The sequence below is a fragment of the Linderina pennispora genome (genome assembly GCF_002104995.1).
Source record: "Linderina pennispora strain ATCC 12442 chromosome Unknown DL89scaffold_7, whole genome shotgun sequence".
NCBI lineage: Eukaryota > Fungi > Kickxellomycota > Kickxellomycetes > Kickxellales > Kickxellaceae > Linderina > Linderina pennispora.
This window is the reverse complement of record NW_024468255.1, coordinates 713,340-732,774: the sequence shown is the minus strand read 5'-3', so window position 1 is coordinate 732,774 and position 19,435 is coordinate 713,340. Positions and strand designations below refer to the sequence as shown.

The 19,435-nt window shown below is 55.7% G+C and overlaps 9 protein-coding genes across 9 annotated transcripts; 6 read left to right on the top strand and 3 right to left on the bottom strand.

The window, feature by feature from the left end:
• The first annotated feature begins 385 nt into the window (after nucleotides 1-385).
• DL89DRAFT_267858 (uncharacterized protein) lies at nucleotides 386-1,231 on the top strand. Its single transcript, XM_040887689.1, has one exon. It carries the CDS (start codon nucleotides 799-801, stop codon nucleotides 1,195-1,197), a length of 399 nt encoding a protein of 132 aa, XP_040743364.1. The 5' UTR covers nucleotides 386-798; the 3' UTR covers nucleotides 1,198-1,231.
• DL89DRAFT_323009 (RNB-domain-containing protein) lies at nucleotides 1,225-5,406 on the bottom strand (the record flags this gene model as incomplete). Its single annotated transcript, XM_040891368.1, has 1 exon — nucleotides 1,225-5,406. The coding sequence occupies one exon, from the start codon at nucleotides 5,404-5,406 to the stop codon at nucleotides 1,225-1,227; it is 4,182 nt and encodes a 1,393-aa protein (XP_040743363.1).
• A 201-nt stretch (nucleotides 5,407-5,607) lies between these two features.
• On the top strand, nucleotides 5,608-6,721 carry DL89DRAFT_323008 (uncharacterized protein). Its single transcript, XM_040891367.1, has one exon. It carries the CDS (start codon nucleotides 5,655-5,657, stop codon nucleotides 6,636-6,638), a length of 984 nt encoding a protein of 327 aa, XP_040743362.1. The 5' UTR covers nucleotides 5,608-5,654; the 3' UTR covers nucleotides 6,639-6,721.
• A 570-nt stretch (nucleotides 6,722-7,291) lies between these two features.
• Nucleotides 7,292-7,741, top strand: DL89DRAFT_267856 (uncharacterized protein). Its single transcript, XM_040887688.1, has one exon. The coding sequence runs from the start codon at nucleotides 7,400-7,402 to the stop codon at nucleotides 7,724-7,726; it is 327 nt and encodes a 108-aa protein (XP_040743361.1). The 5' UTR covers nucleotides 7,292-7,399; the 3' UTR covers nucleotides 7,727-7,741.
• Nucleotides 7,742-8,812: 1,071 nt separating this feature from the next.
• On the bottom strand, nucleotides 8,813-10,125 carry DL89DRAFT_323006 (uncharacterized protein). The gene has a single exon (XM_040891366.1). It carries the CDS (start codon nucleotides 10,097-10,099, stop codon nucleotides 8,831-8,833), a length of 1,269 nt encoding a protein of 422 aa, XP_040743360.1. The 5' UTR covers nucleotides 10,100-10,125; the 3' UTR covers nucleotides 8,813-8,830.
• A 1,154-nt stretch (nucleotides 10,126-11,279) lies between these two features.
• Nucleotides 11,280-12,842, top strand: DL89DRAFT_284182 (uncharacterized protein; the record flags this gene model as incomplete). Its single annotated transcript, XM_040889767.1, has 1 exon — nucleotides 11,280-12,842. The coding sequence occupies one exon, from the start codon at nucleotides 11,280-11,282 to the stop codon at nucleotides 12,840-12,842; it is 1,563 nt and encodes a 520-aa protein (XP_040743359.1).
• A 566-nt stretch (nucleotides 12,843-13,408) lies between these two features.
• On the bottom strand, nucleotides 13,409-13,888 carry DL89DRAFT_207139 (RNA-binding domain-containing protein; the record flags this gene model as incomplete). Its single annotated transcript, XM_040884109.1, has 1 exon — nucleotides 13,409-13,888. A coding segment is annotated over one exon (480 nt), but the record flags the coding sequence as incomplete, so codon positions are not given.
• A 1,500-nt stretch (nucleotides 13,889-15,388) lies between these two features.
• DL89DRAFT_267852 (uncharacterized protein) lies at nucleotides 15,389-16,543 on the top strand. The gene has a single exon (XM_040887687.1). The coding sequence runs from the start codon at nucleotides 15,436-15,438 to the stop codon at nucleotides 16,480-16,482; it is 1,047 nt and encodes a 348-aa protein (XP_040743357.1). The 5' UTR covers nucleotides 15,389-15,435; the 3' UTR covers nucleotides 16,483-16,543.
• A 433-nt stretch (nucleotides 16,544-16,976) lies between these two features.
• Nucleotides 16,977-19,391, top strand: DL89DRAFT_246847 (phosphatidylinositol 3-kinase; the record flags this gene model as incomplete). The annotated part of the gene is made up of 2 exons (XM_040885113.1): nucleotides 16,977-18,071; nucleotides 18,120-19,391. 2 exons carry the CDS (start codon nucleotides 16,977-16,979, stop codon nucleotides 19,389-19,391), a joined length of 2,367 nt encoding a protein of 788 aa, XP_040743356.1.
• Nucleotides 19,392-19,435: the final 44 nt, after the last annotated feature.

The following is a 19,435-nucleotide window of genomic DNA, read 5'->3' as shown; positions in this document are numbered from 1 at the left end:
TTTTTTTTTTTTTTTTTTTTTTTTTTTTTTTTTTTTTTTGGTTCCTACTCCAAAAAACGGTTTCATGGAACTCCGAGGTTGTAGCGCAAATGCAGGTTTTCCGCCATCCCTTTCTCGTGGATACCTGGCAAGGAGGATGGCCTGGGACGCGTAACCCAACAAGGGGAGCCCGTCGGGTGGGTTCGTCCCTTTGGGAACAGGGCAATTGCAAGATTACAGGCACACAGGTATTGTGTCCTGTATACGAGCTCTTCCTGGCAATTTATCTGCAGGCTGACCACCAGTGAGCGCTAAGGGGGTCGTGTAACCAGCATGCGCCGGGAGGCGGGACTGAGGCAAAAAAACCATATGGGGTGGATAAATGCAAAAAGTCCGTGAGGGGAACCTCGGATTAAAAACTGCACTTTCTCTCCACACCGCATTTCTATTCTGTACTTGTATATTTGTTATTTGGTTTTTTGTAAATGCTCGCGTATCTAGCATACTACAGTTGTGCCGGCATAGCAGTCCAGTATATAGTTTTGCTGTTCAGGTACATTGTGCAAAAGATGGTGCCGACCCACACCCCGCTAAGACGATTATCACGGCGATCGGACGACGACACGGACAGCGCATCAATCTACACAATCGTATATATCGTTCTCATTGTTGGTAAGTGCACGCGAGAGGAAGAGCAATGTGGGACAGCATACAGCCAACCTGCTAAATAAGTATGTAGCATGGGTAATTATTGTCGTCGTGGTACTCTATCTGGCAGTCTGCCGGTACCGACGCAACCGCTGGCTGATATCGCAAGGCATGGATGGGCAGGACCTGGCGTTGCGGCGACAAGTGCGGCTCACCGGCACGGTGCCGAAGCAAAACAAGCGTGTGCTGACCGAGCGCGAGGTCAGCGAGCTGCCGACATTTGCATTGACGCCCAGCGATATCACCGAGACATTCAAAATGGCGCAGGCCGGCTCCGAGGGACACGTCACGCTGGCGATCCCGGAACCGGCATTGGTCAAAGAGAAGTTGCCCCTACATGAGGAGAACTGCGCGGTGTGCTTGGAGGACTTTAGGGCAGGCGAGCAAGTGCGGAGGCTGGCGTGCCGGCATTACTTCCACTTGCAGTGCATTGATCCATGGCTGACAGCGCAGGCAGCCACATGTCCGCTCTGCAACTACAACGTGGCTGCGGATAACACGACAGCGTGATTTAGCAAAAAAGATGTTTCTAATAAACTAGATAATCTCAGGCGGCGTGTATGTGATCGGGAAGCGCGTCATCAGGCGGCTAAACGCATGCTGGTGGCGCCAGAACCTGGGCGTGTCGCTGGGCTGCAGGGGCTCGGGCGCCAGGCGGACGATCAGAAGCCCCTCGGAGGGATCCACGGCCATCACGTGGACACGCACCTTGGTGCCAGCAAACGGCAGATGGTGCGGGGCCACCGGACGCGGCAGCAGCATTGCGCGCACACCCAGGCCATGCACCACCAGCGAGACGAACGGACGCGACTCGTCGCGGTTATCCACCACTGCCGTCCACGTGAGCGGGCCAGGCCGTCCCGGCTCGTAGTACGGCCACGGCAGGTCGTAGTAGAGCGGCGAGCTTGTGTCGTAGAAACCCGCGGGCGGCGCCTGCAGCAGCCCGCGCCTGGCTTGGTTCTCCATGCGACGCAGCATAGTCAGCCCCCAAAAGTCCTCGTTCAGCGCCATGCACTGGTCGGCCAGCAGGTTGCGGCGGAACACGCTGGGCGCCAGGCGCTCCATGTCATCCTGCCCCCAGTACCACGGCGTCTGCTCGCTCGCGCGCGTGTGCTCTTTGAGCAGCTGCGCTTTGACCTGCCAGTGCACCACCAGATCGTCGAACCGGCGGATCGGCGACGTGGCCCGCGTGTAGCCGTCCAGGACTCCCATGATGGTCTGCGGGCCGGGCGTGGCAGCAAACACACTGGGATTCATCATATGGCGGACTTCGTCGAACAGCGCGCGGCTGATGACGCCGTCGGTGGCACGCGCCCGGCGGCCCACGGCATCCCACACAGCCCGGGCATCCATGGCCTGGGCCTCGTTCAGCTCATCGGCCAGCGCCGACTGCAACCCGGGGATGCCGCCGCTCAGCACGTCCAGGTTCGGCGGCGGCTGCACGCGGAACAGCATCGGCACATTGTGTTCCTGCGCAAACCGTGCAAACGCACGGCCCGCCAAAAGCATCAGCTCGCCGACCATCGCGTGGGCGGGCGAATTGACACCGATCCCGTGGTAGGTGCGCATCGGCGGGAACTCGTGCGCTGACGGGCTGGCCAGGAATGCCGGGCCCGAGAGACTGTGGGCTGGCATTGGCAGCCGCGGGTTGCCCAGCGAGAATGACCGCTCGGTGTTGGCCTTGGTGAATGCCCCGTTCCGCACACGCAGCTCGTAGTGGCGACGCACGAGCTGCTGGATGAGCCGCAGCGACTCGGTGTGCTCGGCGGCCGGCGGCGGGCAGCCATCGCCGTATTTTTGCCAGTCACTGGGCTGCAGTTCGAAGGGATGCACCAGCGAGCCGTTGCGGTACACCGCCTGCACTTGGGCAAACGACTTGAGGTCCGGCATGGCCCACTGGTACGACAGCACCTGGTCGGCTGCCGCATACGGCACTGCCAGCAGATTGCGCACACGCGCAGGCCGCACCTTGTAGTCGGCGATCTCGCCGTTGGCGTCCAGCAGCACCGACGCGGTCATTGTGTTGACTGCCGAGCCGTCGGCGCGCCGGCTCAGCGCCAGCTCCTGCATTGTCAGCGCATACGGCAGCATGTGCTGGTGCCGCTCCGCGTAGTACAGCGTCGTGCCTTGCTGCTGAGCCGCGTCGGCCACAACATGCCCCGGGTGTACGTGGGCCGTCGGGTCGGCGATGTGCACGTGCAGCCACGTCTGCTGCTGCCCGTCGGCGCCTGCCACCGTCTCCACCGACACGCCGTCGTCTACGTCACGTGTGGCGCTGTCATCAATGGTATATACCGGCAGCTGCCCAAAGTCGTGCCGCAGGTCCTCGCACACATCGCGCGCGTAAAAGTCGGTCTTGTCGATGATGCCAACGCTGCTGCGCGTCACCAGCGAGTCGCGCACCGCCGGAGTGATCTTGCGTGCCGACTCCAGCAGCCCTCGGCTCGGCTTGCTCAGCCCCTGGTCTCCCTCCAGGAACAGCTTCGCCGACAGCTCGGAGGCGCCCCTTATCGTGTAGTGGTCCTTGTTGGCGCCCAGCGAGCCGAACGGCAGTGTGCGCGTGTTGAGTTTCGGGTTGAACCAGTGCGGCCACACGCCCAGATCGACCAGGAACCGCGTGACGCTGGTGACATCGCAACCGGCGTAGTAGTGCATCTTCTTGATCACCGGTGCCACAAGCCCGTCGTACGGATTGGCTGCTATCGTGAAGCCGGCGTTGTGCCAGAATACAAACTGCCGCAAGATATTGATGAACAGCATGTCACTGCGCGAAAACTCCACCCGCCCGGCCTCCTCTTCGGTCATCGCCGCAGGCAGCGGCTTGCGCTCAAACACTTCGTCACAGGCCGCCCACCCGGTCAGCTCGCACGTGCGGCTCTTTTCGAATGCCTTGAGTGTCGGATCCAATGCCGCGCGTGTCGGCGACGTCGGGTTCTGTGCGTGCGAATACGCGACCAGTGCACGCGCCTTTGTCACAAACTGCGTGAACTCGGGTGCATTTTCGCGGATCAGCTCGCGCACACGCTCGATCTCTACCACCTCCCGCCGCCCGCGCAGCTCGAACGCGCCAGTGACAAACAGCCCATGCGAGTCGGGGATGAAGTGCTGTGTGTCGCTGATCAGGTGCATATACGCGGCGTACCGGGCCTCGGCCGACGTGTCGCCGAAGATCAGCTCCGCCAGTGAATCAACCGTGACCCGCCGCTGCCCACGGCCCAGTGCCATGCCCCAATACTCGCCCAGCTCGCGGTAGTGCGACCGCATCAGTTGCTCGGCGCGCTGCTGGAACGTGCGCACCGTACGCGGGATTGTCCGCAGCAGGACCATTGTGATCGACTCCTCGCTGTCTGCCGCCTCTGCCACAGCGGTCTGCATGCCGCGCATCTCCGCCGTGTCCTCATCGCCCAGCCCCGCCGCGTGGATGTCGCTGTCCATATCGCTGCCTACCAGCGTCCCCTGCTGGCCTTGGTTCTGTGCTGCCTGCAGCTGCATTGCCTCGTAGGCCGAGACCAGCGACTCGTGGCCGTGCTCGGCCTCGTAGTCGCGCAGCTGCTGCGCATACTCCATGACACGCCGCACGTCTTGCTCCGCCACGCCACTGCTGCGCATGCGCTGCTCGTCAAACAGTACCCCGCGCGCAACAAACCCGACGCGTGTCTCGCGGCCGCCCAGAATCATATTGTTGGCCAGCAGTGCGTTGAAGTGGAACCGCCCGGTGGTCTTCTGGATCACGCCCGCAGTCACCACGCCTGCACCGAACGGCGTCTCGTCTGTCCGCATCACCTGCCGCAACTCCACAACGTCGCCAGTGTTCACTGTCGCGTCAATCGGCACGTGCTCTGTCTCTTGCTGCGAGCGGCTCGCCTCCACGTGCCGCTGCAGCTCTGCGCGCGTCGGCAGATCGGCCTGCGTGATTAGGCTCTTGTGCGCCTTGACCACGCGCGTGTTGCGCGCCAGAAAGTCAAGCGCCGTGCGCTTCTCCTTTTTGCCCTCGCCCACTGCTCGCGTCGTATGGTACATGCGCCTGCCCCCTGGCCGCCGGCTCTGCAGCGCCCGCTGTCCACCCACGTCATTGTCGTGCAGCCGCCAGCTCTGCCGGATCAGCTGCTCGAACTCGCGGTCATCGTCCAGCACCGGCTCCTCCACGGCCTCCTTCACCTGCTCCTCCTCCGCCTCCGCCAGCCGGTCGTGCTCCAGCTGGTCCAGTAGCCTGTCTGCTGACATCATGTTCTCCCGGAACGCCCGGTACCCGGCCACCTTGGTCAGCCAGATCCGCCGTCGCTGCTGCTGCTCGCTGGTAAATCCCAAATGCACTGCGTCTGCTTCCGACATTCCCAGCTCCTCGGTGCTATGGGCTGCTCCGTCTGCTGCCGGGTGTCGCAGCATGCGTGGCCGCTGCCGCAATACCGGTTTCCCCTGCTGCCTGTCCAAATTATGCTTATCGGGAACTGCCAGATCGCCCGCGTCGTTGCGTCGCAGCTCCTGCTTGGCTAGCGCATCGGCGTAGTTGCGCGGTGGGCTCGGGTGCTTGATTAAGGTCTCGAGCTGCCCCACTAGCTCGTTGAATGTCGATGCGGGTTTGCCCAGGATGTCCTCGAGCTCCGGGTACGCTTTTGTGCTGTTTCGCCGCAGAGCCACCGTGCCTGTGGCCCGCATGCATGTCCGTGACCGCGCCTGCACCGCCGGCTTTAGCACCCTCCTGCATAGCGATGACTGCATTCTCTAAAAGTAAATGTCTAATTGCTGTGAAATTCTGTACAAGAACTGGGACAGGCAGGAGACCAGATCAGTGCGCCATAGGGCGTCGGAGGAAATCTCGAAAATTATTATAAGCGCAAAATCACCAATCTAATCCACGCTCCTGGGTCGATTACTCCCCAGTACTCTCTGCCTTGGCTAATCGGACATCATGCCCTGCTTTCCATATCACTTTTCTTTCTCCGGTACACCCTGTTTCAATTCACACCATGGCTTTCCGGGCAACACGCTTTCTGCGACACGCTTTCACCCCACGCCCCGCCTTCGAGCTGGCCCTGCGTGCGTCCTGCTTGCAGCTGGTCCTGGCGCGGTGGGGTCTGGAGACCGCTGCCCTGATGGGGATGCAAGGCGAGGCCACAGCCAACGACTCAGCCCGCAAGGAGCGCGCAGTCGAGGCCATTGCCTCGGCCATGTACGAAAGCGGCCTGGACGACCACATGACCGAGGCCGAGAAATCCATGCTCGACCGGCCCTACCGCACCTGGCAGTACGACGACTACCAGTACGGCGACCACTGGGAGTCCCTGGGCGTCCTGCAGTGGCTGCTGGGCCGCCAGCACCAGATCCCCGCATACTACAATAATTTCGACCGCGCCAATGTATTCCGTGCCACGGGGATCCAGCCAGCACAGCCGCAGAGCATTGCGCAGTTCGTCGACTCCTTCATGGCGCCCCAGCAGCACTTGAACGTCGACCAGAATCTGCTACAGCGCGAGATCGATATTGCAGAGGCCTGGAGCTGGCGTGCCCGCGCGCAGGCGCTATTGCAATTGCGTGCCGAGATTGCTCGCACCGAACAGGGCCATGATCAGGCGCCGCTGCAAGAGGCCATGCGCGCGAAGCACATCCCGCAGAGCCTCAAGAAAATCGCCAAGGAGCTGCCCAACACCATTCCTGCCGCTGCCCGCCGTGCCTTTGAACGCGGCATTATCGACGGCCTTGAGAACGACGACTTTGCAATCACCGTCGAGTTGAAGGAGGGCAAGGACCAAGACGGCCGCCCGGCCACTACCACTGTGCCGTACACGCATCTGGATTCCGCCCACCATGACGCGATCCGCAAGATTGCTGATGCCCGATTCATGGCCTTTGCGTGGTCTGTCGACAAGCTGGACCAGTGGGACCAGGACAAAATGGCCGAGATCACCTCCATTAATCCGATCGTATCGATATGGACGCCCCAGGATGAGTAGCCCAGGCATTGCCTGTTTCCAGTTGCAGCCTTTTTAAATACACATACCCACAAGGGCATGTTCACATGTGTGCTCTCCAACTTCCTTTTGTCTATTCTGGCTGAACCGAGGGAACTGTCTAGACGTCATGATCTGCCCGAGGATGCTATTTCCCGCAAATACAGATTCTTGGAATGCATGGCAGTGTGAAAACTATGCCCACCTCACCTTGATTTCTCATCCGCTACTCTGCCAATCCTACATATGCACAGACACATAGACCGTCTGCGTGGTCCTGTGACTTGGACTCCGTTTCCCGAACCAAGCTAGTCCCAAACCGAATATTTGTTTTCAATCCGACTGCCACGATCGACAATATTGCTCGCATACCATTGCACGAGCATCTGAAAGCAGACTCCCTTTCCACCGAGTGACATGTGCAAGTGCTGCTAGACAAAGCTGTGCCGTCACTTCCTGCAATGTCTCCCTTCTTAGCTGCCTCCACATAAAAGACCCTTTTATCCAGCTGTGATTCTGCCTTCTAAGGCTTCTATTCGATATACAATCGACCTCATTCCCCCCTTATCTTATTATTGAATATCCTTTTTTGTTACGTAATGAACCCCAAGACGTTCCTCGTACAAGCCCTGCTCATCGGCACTGCTGCCACCTGTGTCTCAGCAGCAATTAACTGGGTTGATATCTGCACCATCCAGGCCGTGACCGCGACCTGGCCGCAAATCCGCACCGTGACCAATCTCCTCCTGCCCTTCAGTTGGGTGATGATCGGCTTCGACAAGTTCAAGGAGCTGAAGAAGCTGCTCGGCGGCCTGTCGCTGCCCAAGGAGCCTGACCTAGCCGTGCAGCTTGGTTTGCTGCAGATTTTCGGACCCAAGAACCTCGAGCTTATCATCGGCCCCATCATCAAGCATTACTGGAGACATCATCCGTGCCCGGCCCCCACCACGCCAACCCCTCCTGGGCCAACTAGCACCGCGATTGTTGTCCCAACTACCTCGTCAGCTGCTCCGCCAAAGCCCTCGGCAACCAGCACTCCACCGCCGAACCCGTACCCGACCACAACTGTTAACATCTACCAGACGCACTAGATTAAAGCTACCATTGCGTTTTTGATAATCTAATGGCTTGCCATTTGCCATTATATGGTGCTCCTCATGAACAGTCAGAAATAAAACTGGCCAACCTTGTATTAAATACCAGTTTATCATGTAAAAGCTGCTATTCCGTAAGATAGGCAACGGCCAACAGGTATGGCTGGCCTAGGAGGTCATGCCTCAATTATCATATTTGGAGCCTCCCAAGTCCCAAGACAATATAGTTTATACTTCTCTTTCATTTTCATTTTCATTTTTGCTACCCGAAAAGGTCGTGCTGGTGGCAAGCGGGTCGCAGCACAGCCATCAGGCGAGTCTATAAATAAGGCCAAGTAGCCCACTCGTCTCTGGTCCCTGGCTCACGACCCCGGGACGTTTTCCACTCAATATATTCTCCTATACCACTATATTTTCGCACATTAAAATACTTCTTACGTATAATTGCAAGAGCAACGTTTTAAATTACGTGTCAATTTATTTGGTCATTGGTTGTGCGATAAACCCTCAGCACCAACCTGGGTTCTGGCTGCCAAGACGCACATAGCCACATCGGCTAAATGTCAGGGGAATGAGGAAGAAAGTTAGAAAGAGCTATGGAATACCACAGCCAGCAGTTCAAGATTAGAAGCAGACAGTTTCGACTATTCTCAGCATCGTTGCCAATAGTCAGGTTTGGGGGTAAGCGCTGAATGATGTCAGGGCAAGAAAGCCTAGACACAATGGGTTGTAGCTGAGCACGAATGTCTAACTGATCACAGCTGCTCTGGCACTACCAGAGGGTGTCTGAGTGATATACAGCTGCCACTGCACCTGCCTTCGGAGTGTTTCCTCATTCTCTCCAACATTGTCTATATTTTATTCTTATAGCCCTCTACGTATTCACCTCTTGCAAAGTATCTTTAATCGACAACGGCTTTATATTAGATGTGCTTGTGTATTTTCATGGTTTCTGGTTCTCAATTGTAAGCAGGTCAAGTGTTGGCAAATGTGCAAATGTATTTTACAAATTTTCAGCGAGGTTTGCACAAGAAAATGGCTAGCTGTAGCCATCGACAGTAGGGCAGACTAAACTCCACTCTCCTTAAAACAGCAGCCACTCTAGTTGTAGATGGCAGCATCAAGGCCAGCGCCGACACCAGTGCCAATAACCTCGACACCCAAATCACCCAGGAAGTCCTTGGTGCGGTCGCTGAGATGAGGGCGGCGACCACCCTTGCGGCTGCGCTGGTTGTCATCCTCCTCAAAGTCCGCGTCGTCATACTCGAAGCTGCGCTGGTTGTTGTAGATAGCAGCATCCAGACCAGCACCGACACCAGTGCCGATCAGCTCGACACCCAGGTCGCTGAGGAAGTCCTTGCCGCGACCGCTACCGCGACCACGACCACCGCGCTGGTTGTAGATAGCGGCATCCAGACCGGCACCGACACCAGTGCCGATCAGCTCGACACCCAGGTCGCTGAGGAAATCCTTTCCACGACCGCTGCCGCGACCACGGCCGCCGCGCTGGTTGTAAATGGCAGCATCAATACCGGCACCGACACCAGTACCAATCAGCTCGACACCAAGGTCGCTCAGGAAGTCCTTGCCGCGACCGCTGCCGCGACCACGACCACCGCGCTGGTTGTAGATAGCGGCATCAAGTCCAGCACCAACACCAGTGCCAATCAGCTCAACACCAAGGTCGCTCAGGAAGTCCTTGCCGCGACCGCTGCCGCGGCCACGACCGCCACGCTGGTTGTAGATAGCGGCATCAAGTCCAGCACCAACACCAGTGCCAATCAGCTCAACACCAAGGTCGCTCAGGAAGTCCTTGCCGCGACCGCTGCCGCGACCACGACCGCCACGCTGGTTGTAGATGGCAGCATCAATACCAGCACCGACACCAGTGCCAATCAGCTCGACACCGAGATCGCTCAGGAAGTCCTTTCCACGACCGCTGCCGCGACCACGGCCGCCGCGCTGGTTGTAAATGGCAGCATCCAGACCAGCACCGACACCAGTGCCAATCAGTTCAACACCCAGGTCGCTCAGGAAGTCCTTTCCGCGACCGCTGCCGCGACCACGACCACCACGCTGGTTGAAGCCACCCTGCAGCAATGAGCCAAGGAGATCTCCGAAAATATCGGAACCAACCTCTCCACCGAGCTTGCCAAGACCCCTGCCAAACCCTCCAAAGCCGCGCTGGTTTCCATCCTCCTCAAAGTCGTCAATCTCGTCAATCTCGTCAGTAGTCTCGATGACAGGCTCGATGATACCAGCAGACTGGTTTTTGAAAGGAGTCGAGATGTCGCTGTCAGCAGGACCAGCCTGGTTGGCAGCGGCAGTAGCAGCGAGGATAGCGAAAGCGGTAGCAAGAGAGATGCGCATTGTCAGAGTTGTTTTTCGTTGAAAATGCAAATGCAGAAAGTGAATGCGATATTTGAATGAGGTTGCTTGTGTGAAGCTTGAGGTGGTGATGTTGTTGTTGAAGCAGGATAAAGCAGCCATGGTGGGCTGGCTTTATATACGCTGCGTGAACCTCGAGGATATCTTCCGATACTGCTTCTGCCCTTTCCAAGATTTTTCGAGGAGATTGCTAATTTTAGCGGCGCGGTGCGGTCCAGCGGGCGCTGAGAAGGAGAGATATTAATAGGCTGAGCATGTGTCGATCATCTTGATTTTGCACCTCAGGGTATCCTCATTCTGTGCGACTATGCACGGCCGAAAATGTCATGCATGGGCTCACAGAAAGCGCCTGCAAAGACAGTCGCCGCTCCTGAAAATAGACTGGGGACCATGTAGCCCGTTCAGCAGACCTGCACAAATGCTTGGAAATCTTGGTGATCTAAAAATACGAGAAGCAGCGGCACAGAAAGCGACATGTAGATACAATCGAGATGTCTGTTTGCAGGAACCTTGGAACCCGAGCTGCATAGCTGCACTCTCCGTACTGCGGCATATACGGAACTCTCGTAGTTTGATTAGACACTGTGCCCACCTATATTGTGGATCCTGGCGCTGTCGTCAATGAGACCTTAGGAAACACACTTCTTGTGCCCACGACTAACAATGGTCGCATGGTCCCTTTCGGCCGCTATGCTGAGTGTTTAGACGGGAGTACGCCAGATTGCCTTCGGACTCCTTCCTTCTTTCAAATAGCATACATCTACTTTTAAATATACATTACAGAATAGTGCCTTGAAAGTAAGCATATTTGAGCTGTTGCAGGGGACTGCTTAATTAATATCCTATGCGAGGTACTACACATTATTTGCCTATTGATTTCGAACTCTATCACTCCAAAAAAACGCCATTATAACAACAATGTGTATCCAAATTTGGTTTGCCGGTTTATGCACTGCAATGCAATGTAGTGCATATCAGAACTGAAGTCAGCACCCAGCCCTCTGATCTAGTCATAAATATGACGTAACAACTTCTTTTTCTCTAGTGATGATAAAACATAGGCTTCAGGAAAACGCTACCTTGCAATTTTGACCTATATAAATCGGCTGTTTTCAGAGAATTCTCGCTTTTACCTTTGCCTTTTAATAGTATTTCTATTCCAATGCATCACACACGACATATTAGCTTAAACTCCGTAGGCAGAGATATCCTACCACTGATATTCACCATCGTTACTGAGCATAGCCCTTCTCGAAACAGAGGATTGAGTCAGCACCGGCAACTCACAATCCTCGCAACCACATGTATCCTGTGGAAGGAAATCCTTATTCCTAGACTCGTAAATGCGCTTATTATTGAATACGCTGGAAACGGTCACTGGATGTCTAACGCGGACCAAATATTGTCGGCAGGGTGTCCTGAATTGACTACGAAGGTTTTATTGACTGGCTGTATCGATCAGAAGGGTATCTCAACATTTCTAACCATGCTGGGGATATTTGGAATCGATTCCGTCGTATGGAGTGGAGTTCGGGTTTTGGAGTTTGAGAATGGCAATAGCCTTGTTATTCCGGTCGAGTACGAGGACAGTCATTCTGACATCTGCGACTACCTCTGTCAACAATTCCCAAACCTGGAGGTCCTTAATTACGAGAAATGGTATTCTCTCCCAGGACTATTTGCGGCAGAGTTAATCTGCGCCTTGCCACATATCTCGATACATAACAGAGGAAAGATATGTATTTACGGGTTTACACTGAGTCATGCTCTCACAAACTATCCTGAGAATATCACCAGTCTAGACCTCAATGCAAAGTCAGTTCGGGATCTCGACATCACCCTGCAGCTCCGGTCTTCACAATTTCGACGGATTCTCTTTTACAACATTACTGACCAAATACCATGGGGGCTATTTAAGAGCAAATATTCTGATGTTATTGAGTTTACAAACCTCGAATGGTTCAGATTAAACTGCATTGGCAGGACAAACCACCCCACATCCGCAGCAAACAATAGGCTTACTTTGCGGTTTCCAAAGCTTCAGAGGCTGGATACAGATAACTCTTTCAACTTCTTTACCGACTTCTATTCGTTGTTTGCTGAGATACCACTCATTGCTCTGAAGATCTGGGAACAGGCACGTCACTTTCAGAGAATCGATCCACAAATCGTGCAAGCTGCTGATACTCTAGATATTACGATCCAAGGGCAGCTTCGCTCCATCGACCAGCTTCACACTGAGCAGGGCTCAGTGGACACATTCTTGGTATTTTTCTTGTCTGCTGCAACCTTGCAGCCACCGAATCTCCGGCGTCTGGTGTTGAAGGCAGAGTTTATACACTATAGCTTTGTTGAGCGCCTCCTTGTCCAGATCCCTAGCCTGCGAGTTGCCAGATTTGAGTGCAGTAATGGCATGGAAGAAATAAGAACAGCTGGGGATGAGTTCGAGCCCGTGGACCCGGAGAATTTACCGTCGCGGATTGGTACATTGCCAAACCTTGAAGAGTTTAGGCTTTATAATTTTGGTCAGTGGGTAGCAGCAGACTGCGAGTGGGCCTGCCAATTTATTCTGTGCTCTCCATCACTACTTCGAATCGGTGTGCCAGACTCGGCCCAGTCCGCTATATTTAGATTCTGCCAGACCAGACGCATATTTATTGACATCCAGGTTCGTAGCTCATACAATCCTTTTCTCAATGGCTTATTAGTTGACAGTCTTATTTAGTGTATCGTCTGCAACATCGTTGCTAGAATATTTTTTATTTAAAAGGTTCACGTCTTTTCGAGCCTCACAGTGAGCATGCCTGACTTGCTGTGTGATCTCTTAAAAATAGCATTCTCCCTTTTGGTCGATTGATTCAGATCCAAAGGTCTCAAATATAGCCTAAAGAAGCTGGTAAAATCGAACTTGGAGCCATATATCAAAATGCCATTCGTCTTAGATCCTTCACATTTTGCAGGTTCAGCAATTCAACAAACGAGCTACTCAACTCCCGCATTCTCGGCGCTCAGACTTTGAACTGTTGGCTTCCTGGTTAACACATCCTACACCCAATATATTTTTATTCACCACATGCTGATATTCACACTGACCACAAATATGATTATGTTGAACTCGAGCATCAGCATGTGTTAACACATGACTGCATACTTAGCATATTCAAGCGAATGTCAGGGGGAGTTAAAAGAAACATGTTAATAATAAAAAAAGCGAGAGAGAAAATGAGAAAGTTGTGTTGGTCTGTGTTTTTGTGTCTAGTTGGCGGCAGCAGCGGGCTTCTCGGTCTCCTTCATGTAGGTGTCGAGGTCGGCGTCAAGCGACTCCTTGGTGGCATCCGGGCGCTTCTCGCGGTCGCCGCCACGACCGCCCTTGTGGCCGCCACGGCGACCCTTGCCTCCGTTTGCGGGACCGTTCTGCTGCTTCTGCCGTCCGGCGCCATTGGCTCTGCCACCGCTCCTCGGCGCCTTGCCACCAGCCGGCGATCCCTGCATCACAGCGCCGGGCATCATGGTGGGCATCATCATCGGCACGGCCATCGGGTTGTAGGCGACCTCGATCTTCATGGTGCGGCCGTCGAGCGTCACGCCATGGTAGCGCTCGACTGCCAGGGCCGCGTGCGCCGGCGACCGGAAGATGACCTCGCCGCTGCCCTTCGACCGACCATTGGGGCCAAAATTCAGCGTGGCACGCTTGACTGGGCCAACCTGGGTGAACAGCTCGCGCAGGTCCGCCTCGGTCACGCCATAGTCCAGGTTGCCAATCAGGATCTTGCCGCCCTGGCTCTGCTGCTGGGTGTTGGCAGCAAGGAATGCAGCCTGGTTCATCATCATTGTCTGCGCCGCCAGTGTCTGTTGCTGCTGCTGCTGCTTCTGTCCGCGCTTCTGGACTCCGCCGTCGCGGCGGGCGTAGGGCGAGCTGCGGTTCGACTGGTGACCACTGCTGTTGTTGCTGCGACGTCCACCGCCGTTGCGCCGGGGGGCCTCCGAGATGATCTCATCGAGCGACTTGTCGAGGTTGGCGGACATGATCTGACGTGTTGATAGACGGTCTATGTTCCACACGAGGCAGAATCCGATGTATGTGTGTGAATGAGAGAAGTAATTCAGCGAGAAGTGTGAGGGAGTAAGATGACAGTGGTTAGAAGCATGTGTTAGCATGAGCAACGCGAGAGAGCTGGAGATAGAGGAAGAAATCAGACAATAGTTGCAAAACACGAGCGGTCCTTTCGAAATAAGCACTTGCGAACGACAGTTGGGCACGGTGGCTCCGAGTAAACACGCGAATGAGCCAGAGGTGGCTAGTCGGCAGCAGGCTGAGGGGGGGGGGCAATGAACGGGGGATGCTCTTGTTGGCCCTGGTTTTCTCAGCAGGCAAAAGCGAGACAAGCTCAAGTCCGCGATCCAGTCTGCAGAACCAGCCAAAGGGGCCGAGCCAAAACGCCCAGTGCTGCTACGTAGAGCAGAGGACAGGGTCAAGCCGAGGGTCTGCGTAGGCTCTACCAAGTAGCCCGCCACTAGGCACATTCTCGCTGCAACTACGCTTCAGAGCCTCCACTGGCGTCCGCATCCCCTTCGCCCCAATCGCGCCCCTCTGCAGCTGATCCGCGCCAGGAGTTTGCGTGCGTAACCGGCGGACTGCGGCCAGCAGAGCAAAGAAAAGCGCTAGCGCTCTCAAGAGCAGCCACACCGCCCACGCTTTCATTCTTCGCCATGTACTGCCAGTTACGCCCGCACGTGTGCCCGCCAGCCCCGCCTCAAAGCACGGCCACCACCGCTGCTTCCGACCGACCCAGAGGGAAGGGGCTATCTCCAGACAGGAGAACGCATCGTCCACCAGCCACGAAACGAGTGAAAACGCGTGCGCGTGGGGCAAAATAAAGCGACAGGACAAAGATACCCAGGCTTTCACAACCCTGAACAGCGGCTTGCTTGGACTCAAAGACCACACATTGCACTGTCTTGAAAGAATAAGGACAGAACACCGGGCGACAAGTACCTTAAAGCGAGCAGGAAAGAAGATAATTGAGAACGACAAGCAGAGATTGTCGAATGGGCGCTGGTAGAATAAAAAAGAGTATAGAGAAATGGCTAGAGAAGAAAAATCGGGAGGCTGTGTTTCAGGCTCGCAAGAAAAAGTGGCACAACGGAGCTGGCCAACAGCACACGTGATGTAGGACGGCCAATGGTAAGCAGCAAGAGCGCTTGAATTTTTCGCGACCGAATTAGAGCGCGTTGAGCGCGGAGAGGGCTATCGCCGACCCAGTTGCATTTCTCTTTCCACTACTTGCTGCTCAGAACATTTGCCGCACCTGCCCATCATGAACCCTAATTTGAACGTCGCTCTGGACGATATCATTACCGAGGACCGGCGGGCGCACCGTCAGCGCAGACACCACGACGCATCGCCGTACAGGCGCACCGAGGGCAGGCCGCAAGCATACAATAGGCAGTCGTCGCTGAGGAAGGACGGCAGTTCCCGTAGGGATGACGGGAAGTGGGGCCATGACGAGTTCCATCGCGGACAAGGAGGCAGTATTAACGACCGCCTTGGTCCGAACAAGACGGTAGTGCGCCAGGATGCTAGCCGTGGCGCCAGGAAGGGCCGCGGGAAGTCTGAGAAGGCGCCGGGCCACATCGACCGTGGAGTGGCTATCACTGGGCGTGGGCGCGATCCAGCCCCCTATGACACCTTCCGCATGTTGTGGGTGGAGCATTTGCCACGCAACTATGAAGAGGACGAGATCCGTGACCTGTTCAGAAACACGGGCAAGGTTGAGGCTGTGCGCATGGCCAAGGACAGCAAGGGCCGTTTCCTTGGTAAAGCCGAGGTGCTGTATACGCTGCCAGAGGACGCGCGCAGCGCCATTCAGTCTTTTGATGGTGAGGTTCTCTACTCGACTGACATTACCCAGGTCGAGCCATTGCGTGTGACGTATTCGGACCTGACCAAATCCCTCTATCTCGACGAGATCAAGTTTGAGAACTCGTTGCCGGCGCCCAACTATGTGCCTGTTGGAAATAGGCTGGGCGGAGTGCCTGTGGCGACCGCCAACATGATGCAGGTGCAGATGCAGATGCAAATGCAAATGCAGGGGCTCCAAGAGGGTGATAGCATGCGTAGAGGCGCGGGCTCTGGACAGAGGCGCGGGTTGTCGACCCAGAATCGTCGCAGCCAGCAGAGCAACCAATCGTCACGGCCAACAACCCAGCAGCTGGATGCCGATCTTGATTCGTACATGAGCTCTAAGTCTGGCCAGAAGACAACGCAAGAGACGCCAGCTGTTACACCAGCTGCCCCTGCCCATGCCCCTGCTCTGGAGGCTACCCAGACTACTGAAGCTGCTGTAGATGATGATGACCTGTAGCCGGTGTTTTCGTAGGTGCTGATTACAAAATATCCATTGCCCATTCTATATGATGCACTGCATATCTGGAAATTTGACATAGAGTTGGCATTTAAGTATACTGATCTGATTCCACAAAGCGCTGGTGCCAGTATGCAGCAGCATGCAATGGTGAATCGGTATAGACTATATTTATTCTGCCATGTCGCGAGCCAGTACTATCGATAGACATGCTGTTCAGAAAGGTGCCATAAATCAGCAGTCATGATCATCAATATCATAATTTGAATGTATCCGGTATTTTGTGTGTACATCCTACCATTTTTACTCTTTTGTACTATTATCGTTTAGCTGCAGCGATGAACTACAACAACGGCACGTCAGGCGACCAGTTCGTAGACTTCAGCTTTTGCGAATCGAAAGATATCAACGAATTTGTATCGGTCCGCATCGACAAGCTATGGGGGACCCTGCCAGGGAGTAAACGCAGCAGCCAGGCCAGCCACGGTATAGCAATGCTTGAAGAGCATTTTCAGCAGATCGGCTTAGATAGCGACACAGGACTTGACCAGGCCTCGGAGCCTCTGCTCTTTATCACAGCCCAGCTGTGGAGCTCCGATATCCCGCAGTCATTGCCGCTGCAGACAAAATACAAGGCCAAGGCGCACACAGACGGATGGAACGAGTGGGTAAGGTTCCCGACGAAGTACAACGAACTGGCGGTGGACGCGTGCATAATAGTGACGCTCTGGCAGCAAGAGGCGCTGTGGAAGGTTGCACACTGCGGGACATGCCGGATCCAGCTGTTTGCAGATGATAGCGAACTGGTGCAGGGAAACCAAAGGCTGCAGCTGATACCGAAAGAGCACACTGGTTTGGGTGCGGAGCCATTGGAGTACGATAGGTTGTTTGCGGCAGTGCGTCGATACGAGGACGGGGATATGCAGAGAGTTGACTGGCTCGACACGCTGACCATGCAGCGGATTGAGGAGACTGAGACGACAGAGAGGAGGCAATCAGGCAGGCTGTATATCCATATGTCGTTCCCCAAGTTTGATTTTGCAGTAGTATTTGGCGAGAGTACGCTAGATGACCCGATAACAAAGCTGACAGCACAGCCCAAATACAGCCTGGTGTTTGACCCTGAAGCGTACCGCGACAACCCGTCCGAAACCAAGCACCGCAGACTGCTGCGCGGATACCGCAGCGGACCCCTGGATCGCGAGCTGAAGCCCAACGCAGCCTTGCGCGACCAGCTCAACACAATCGTGCGGTATGCGCCGAGCCAGCAGCTGACGGATGCGGAAAAGGACCTTGTGTGGAAGTTCCGGTTCTACCTGGCGACGAACAAGAAGGCGCTGACAAAGTTTGTCAAGTGCGTGGACTGGCGCGATCCGATAGAGTCCAAGCAGGCGACAAAGCTGCTGGCGGAATGGGCGGAGATTGATATCGACGATGCGCTAGAGCTGCTGGGTGCCGAGGTCACAGATTACGCGGTGCGTGTGTACGCCGTGTCGAAGCTGCGCAAGGCGAATGACGACGAGCTGATTGTGTATCTGCTGCAGCTGGTGCAGGCGATTCGATTCGAGTACCAGGGGGCGGGAGCTGCTGTGGGCCCTGGCGGTGATATGGCCAGCGGCATGGCCGGTGGTATCGAGGCGCCTGGCAGGCTGCAGCAACAGCAGAGTGCAGCAAATCTGCACGAGTCGAGTCTGGCCGATTTCCTGCTGGGTCGTGCGTTGCAGAACACGACTCTGGGCAACTTCTTCTACTGGTACCTGATGGTGGAGTGCAAGGACCGGTCGATGGGCAAGATCTACGGCAAGATTGTGTTCCAGTACGTTAAGGCACTGTCAGATGCGCAGGCGGGTGCCAACACGCAGAGCACGTTTGAGCGGCAGAGCAAGCTGGTGGGCGACCTGGCGCGCGTGTCGGGTCTGGTGCAGCAGCTGAAGGAAACACGCACACGCAAGGTCGACTGGCTGCGGGCGTACCTTGCCGACCCCAGGCACGGGCTGAATTCGTTCCCGGCGCTGTCGCTGCCGCTGGATCCGTCGGTGCAGGTGGTTGGGATCCAGGCGGACAAGGCCTCAGTGTTCAAGAGCACAATGATGCCGCTGTTCCTGCACTTTGTATGCTCTGACGGGTCGCTGTATCCGGTTATATTCAAGTCGGGCGACGATATGCGGCAGGACCAGCTGGTGGTGCAGATCATCACGCTGATGGACCGGCTGCTGCGCAAAGAGAACCTTGATCTGCACCTGACGCCGTACCGCGTGCTGGCGACGGGCGTCGACCAGGGGCTCTCTCAGTTTGTTGCGTCGCAGTCGCTGGCGGCAGTGCTGGTGGAGAACAACAACAGCATTCTGGCGTACCTGCGGAAGACCAGCCCGGATCCGTCGGCGCCCAACGGCGTGTCCCCCGAAGTCATGGAGACGTATGTCAAGAGCTGTGCTGGCTACTGCGTGATCACGTACCTGCTGGGAGTGGGCGACCGACACCTGGACAACCTGCTGTTGGCGCCAGACGGCCACATGTTCCATGTGGACTTTGGGTATATCTTGGGCCGCGATCCAAAGCCGTTCCCGCCGCCCATGAAGCTATGCAAGGAGATGGTGGAGGCGATGGGCGGCATGGAGTCGGTGGCATACCAGCGGTTCAAGTCGCACTGCTTTGTGGCATTCAGCATTCTGCGCAAGTCGGCGAACCTGATACTGAACTTGTTCTCGCTGATGCGGTACTCGGATATCCCCGATATTGCGGTTGCGCCCGACCAGGCTGTGGCCATGGTGCAGGACAAGTTCCGGCTGGATCTGTCAGAAGAGGAGGCGATGCGGTTCTTCCAGACATTGATAAACGACAGTGTGCGCGCGCTGTTCCCACAGGTCATCGAAACCATTCATAGATGGGCGCAGTACTGGCGTGCATGATTTTCTGCCCTTTGGCACAAGCCATCTGCGATAGAACGTGCATG

Bases quoted from the DNA above. Each gene is read 5' to 3' on its own strand.
- DL89DRAFT_267852 (XM_040887687.1), top strand. From the start codon at position 15,436: ATGAACCCTAATTTGAACGTCGCTCTGGACGATATCATTACCGAGGAC.
- DL89DRAFT_323008 (XM_040891367.1), top strand. From the start codon at position 5,655: ATGGCTTTCCGGGCAACACGCTTTCTGCGACACGCTTTCACCCCACGC.
- DL89DRAFT_267858 (XM_040887689.1), top strand. From the start codon at position 799: ATGGATGGGCAGGACCTGGCGTTGCGGCGACAAGTGCGGCTCACCGGC.
- DL89DRAFT_323006 (XM_040891366.1), bottom strand. From the start codon at position 10,099: ATGCGCATCTCTCTTGCTACCGCTTTCGCTATCCTCGCTGCTACTGCC.
- DL89DRAFT_267856 (XM_040887688.1), top strand. From the start codon at position 7,400: ATGATCGGCTTCGACAAGTTCAAGGAGCTGAAGAAGCTGCTCGGCGGC.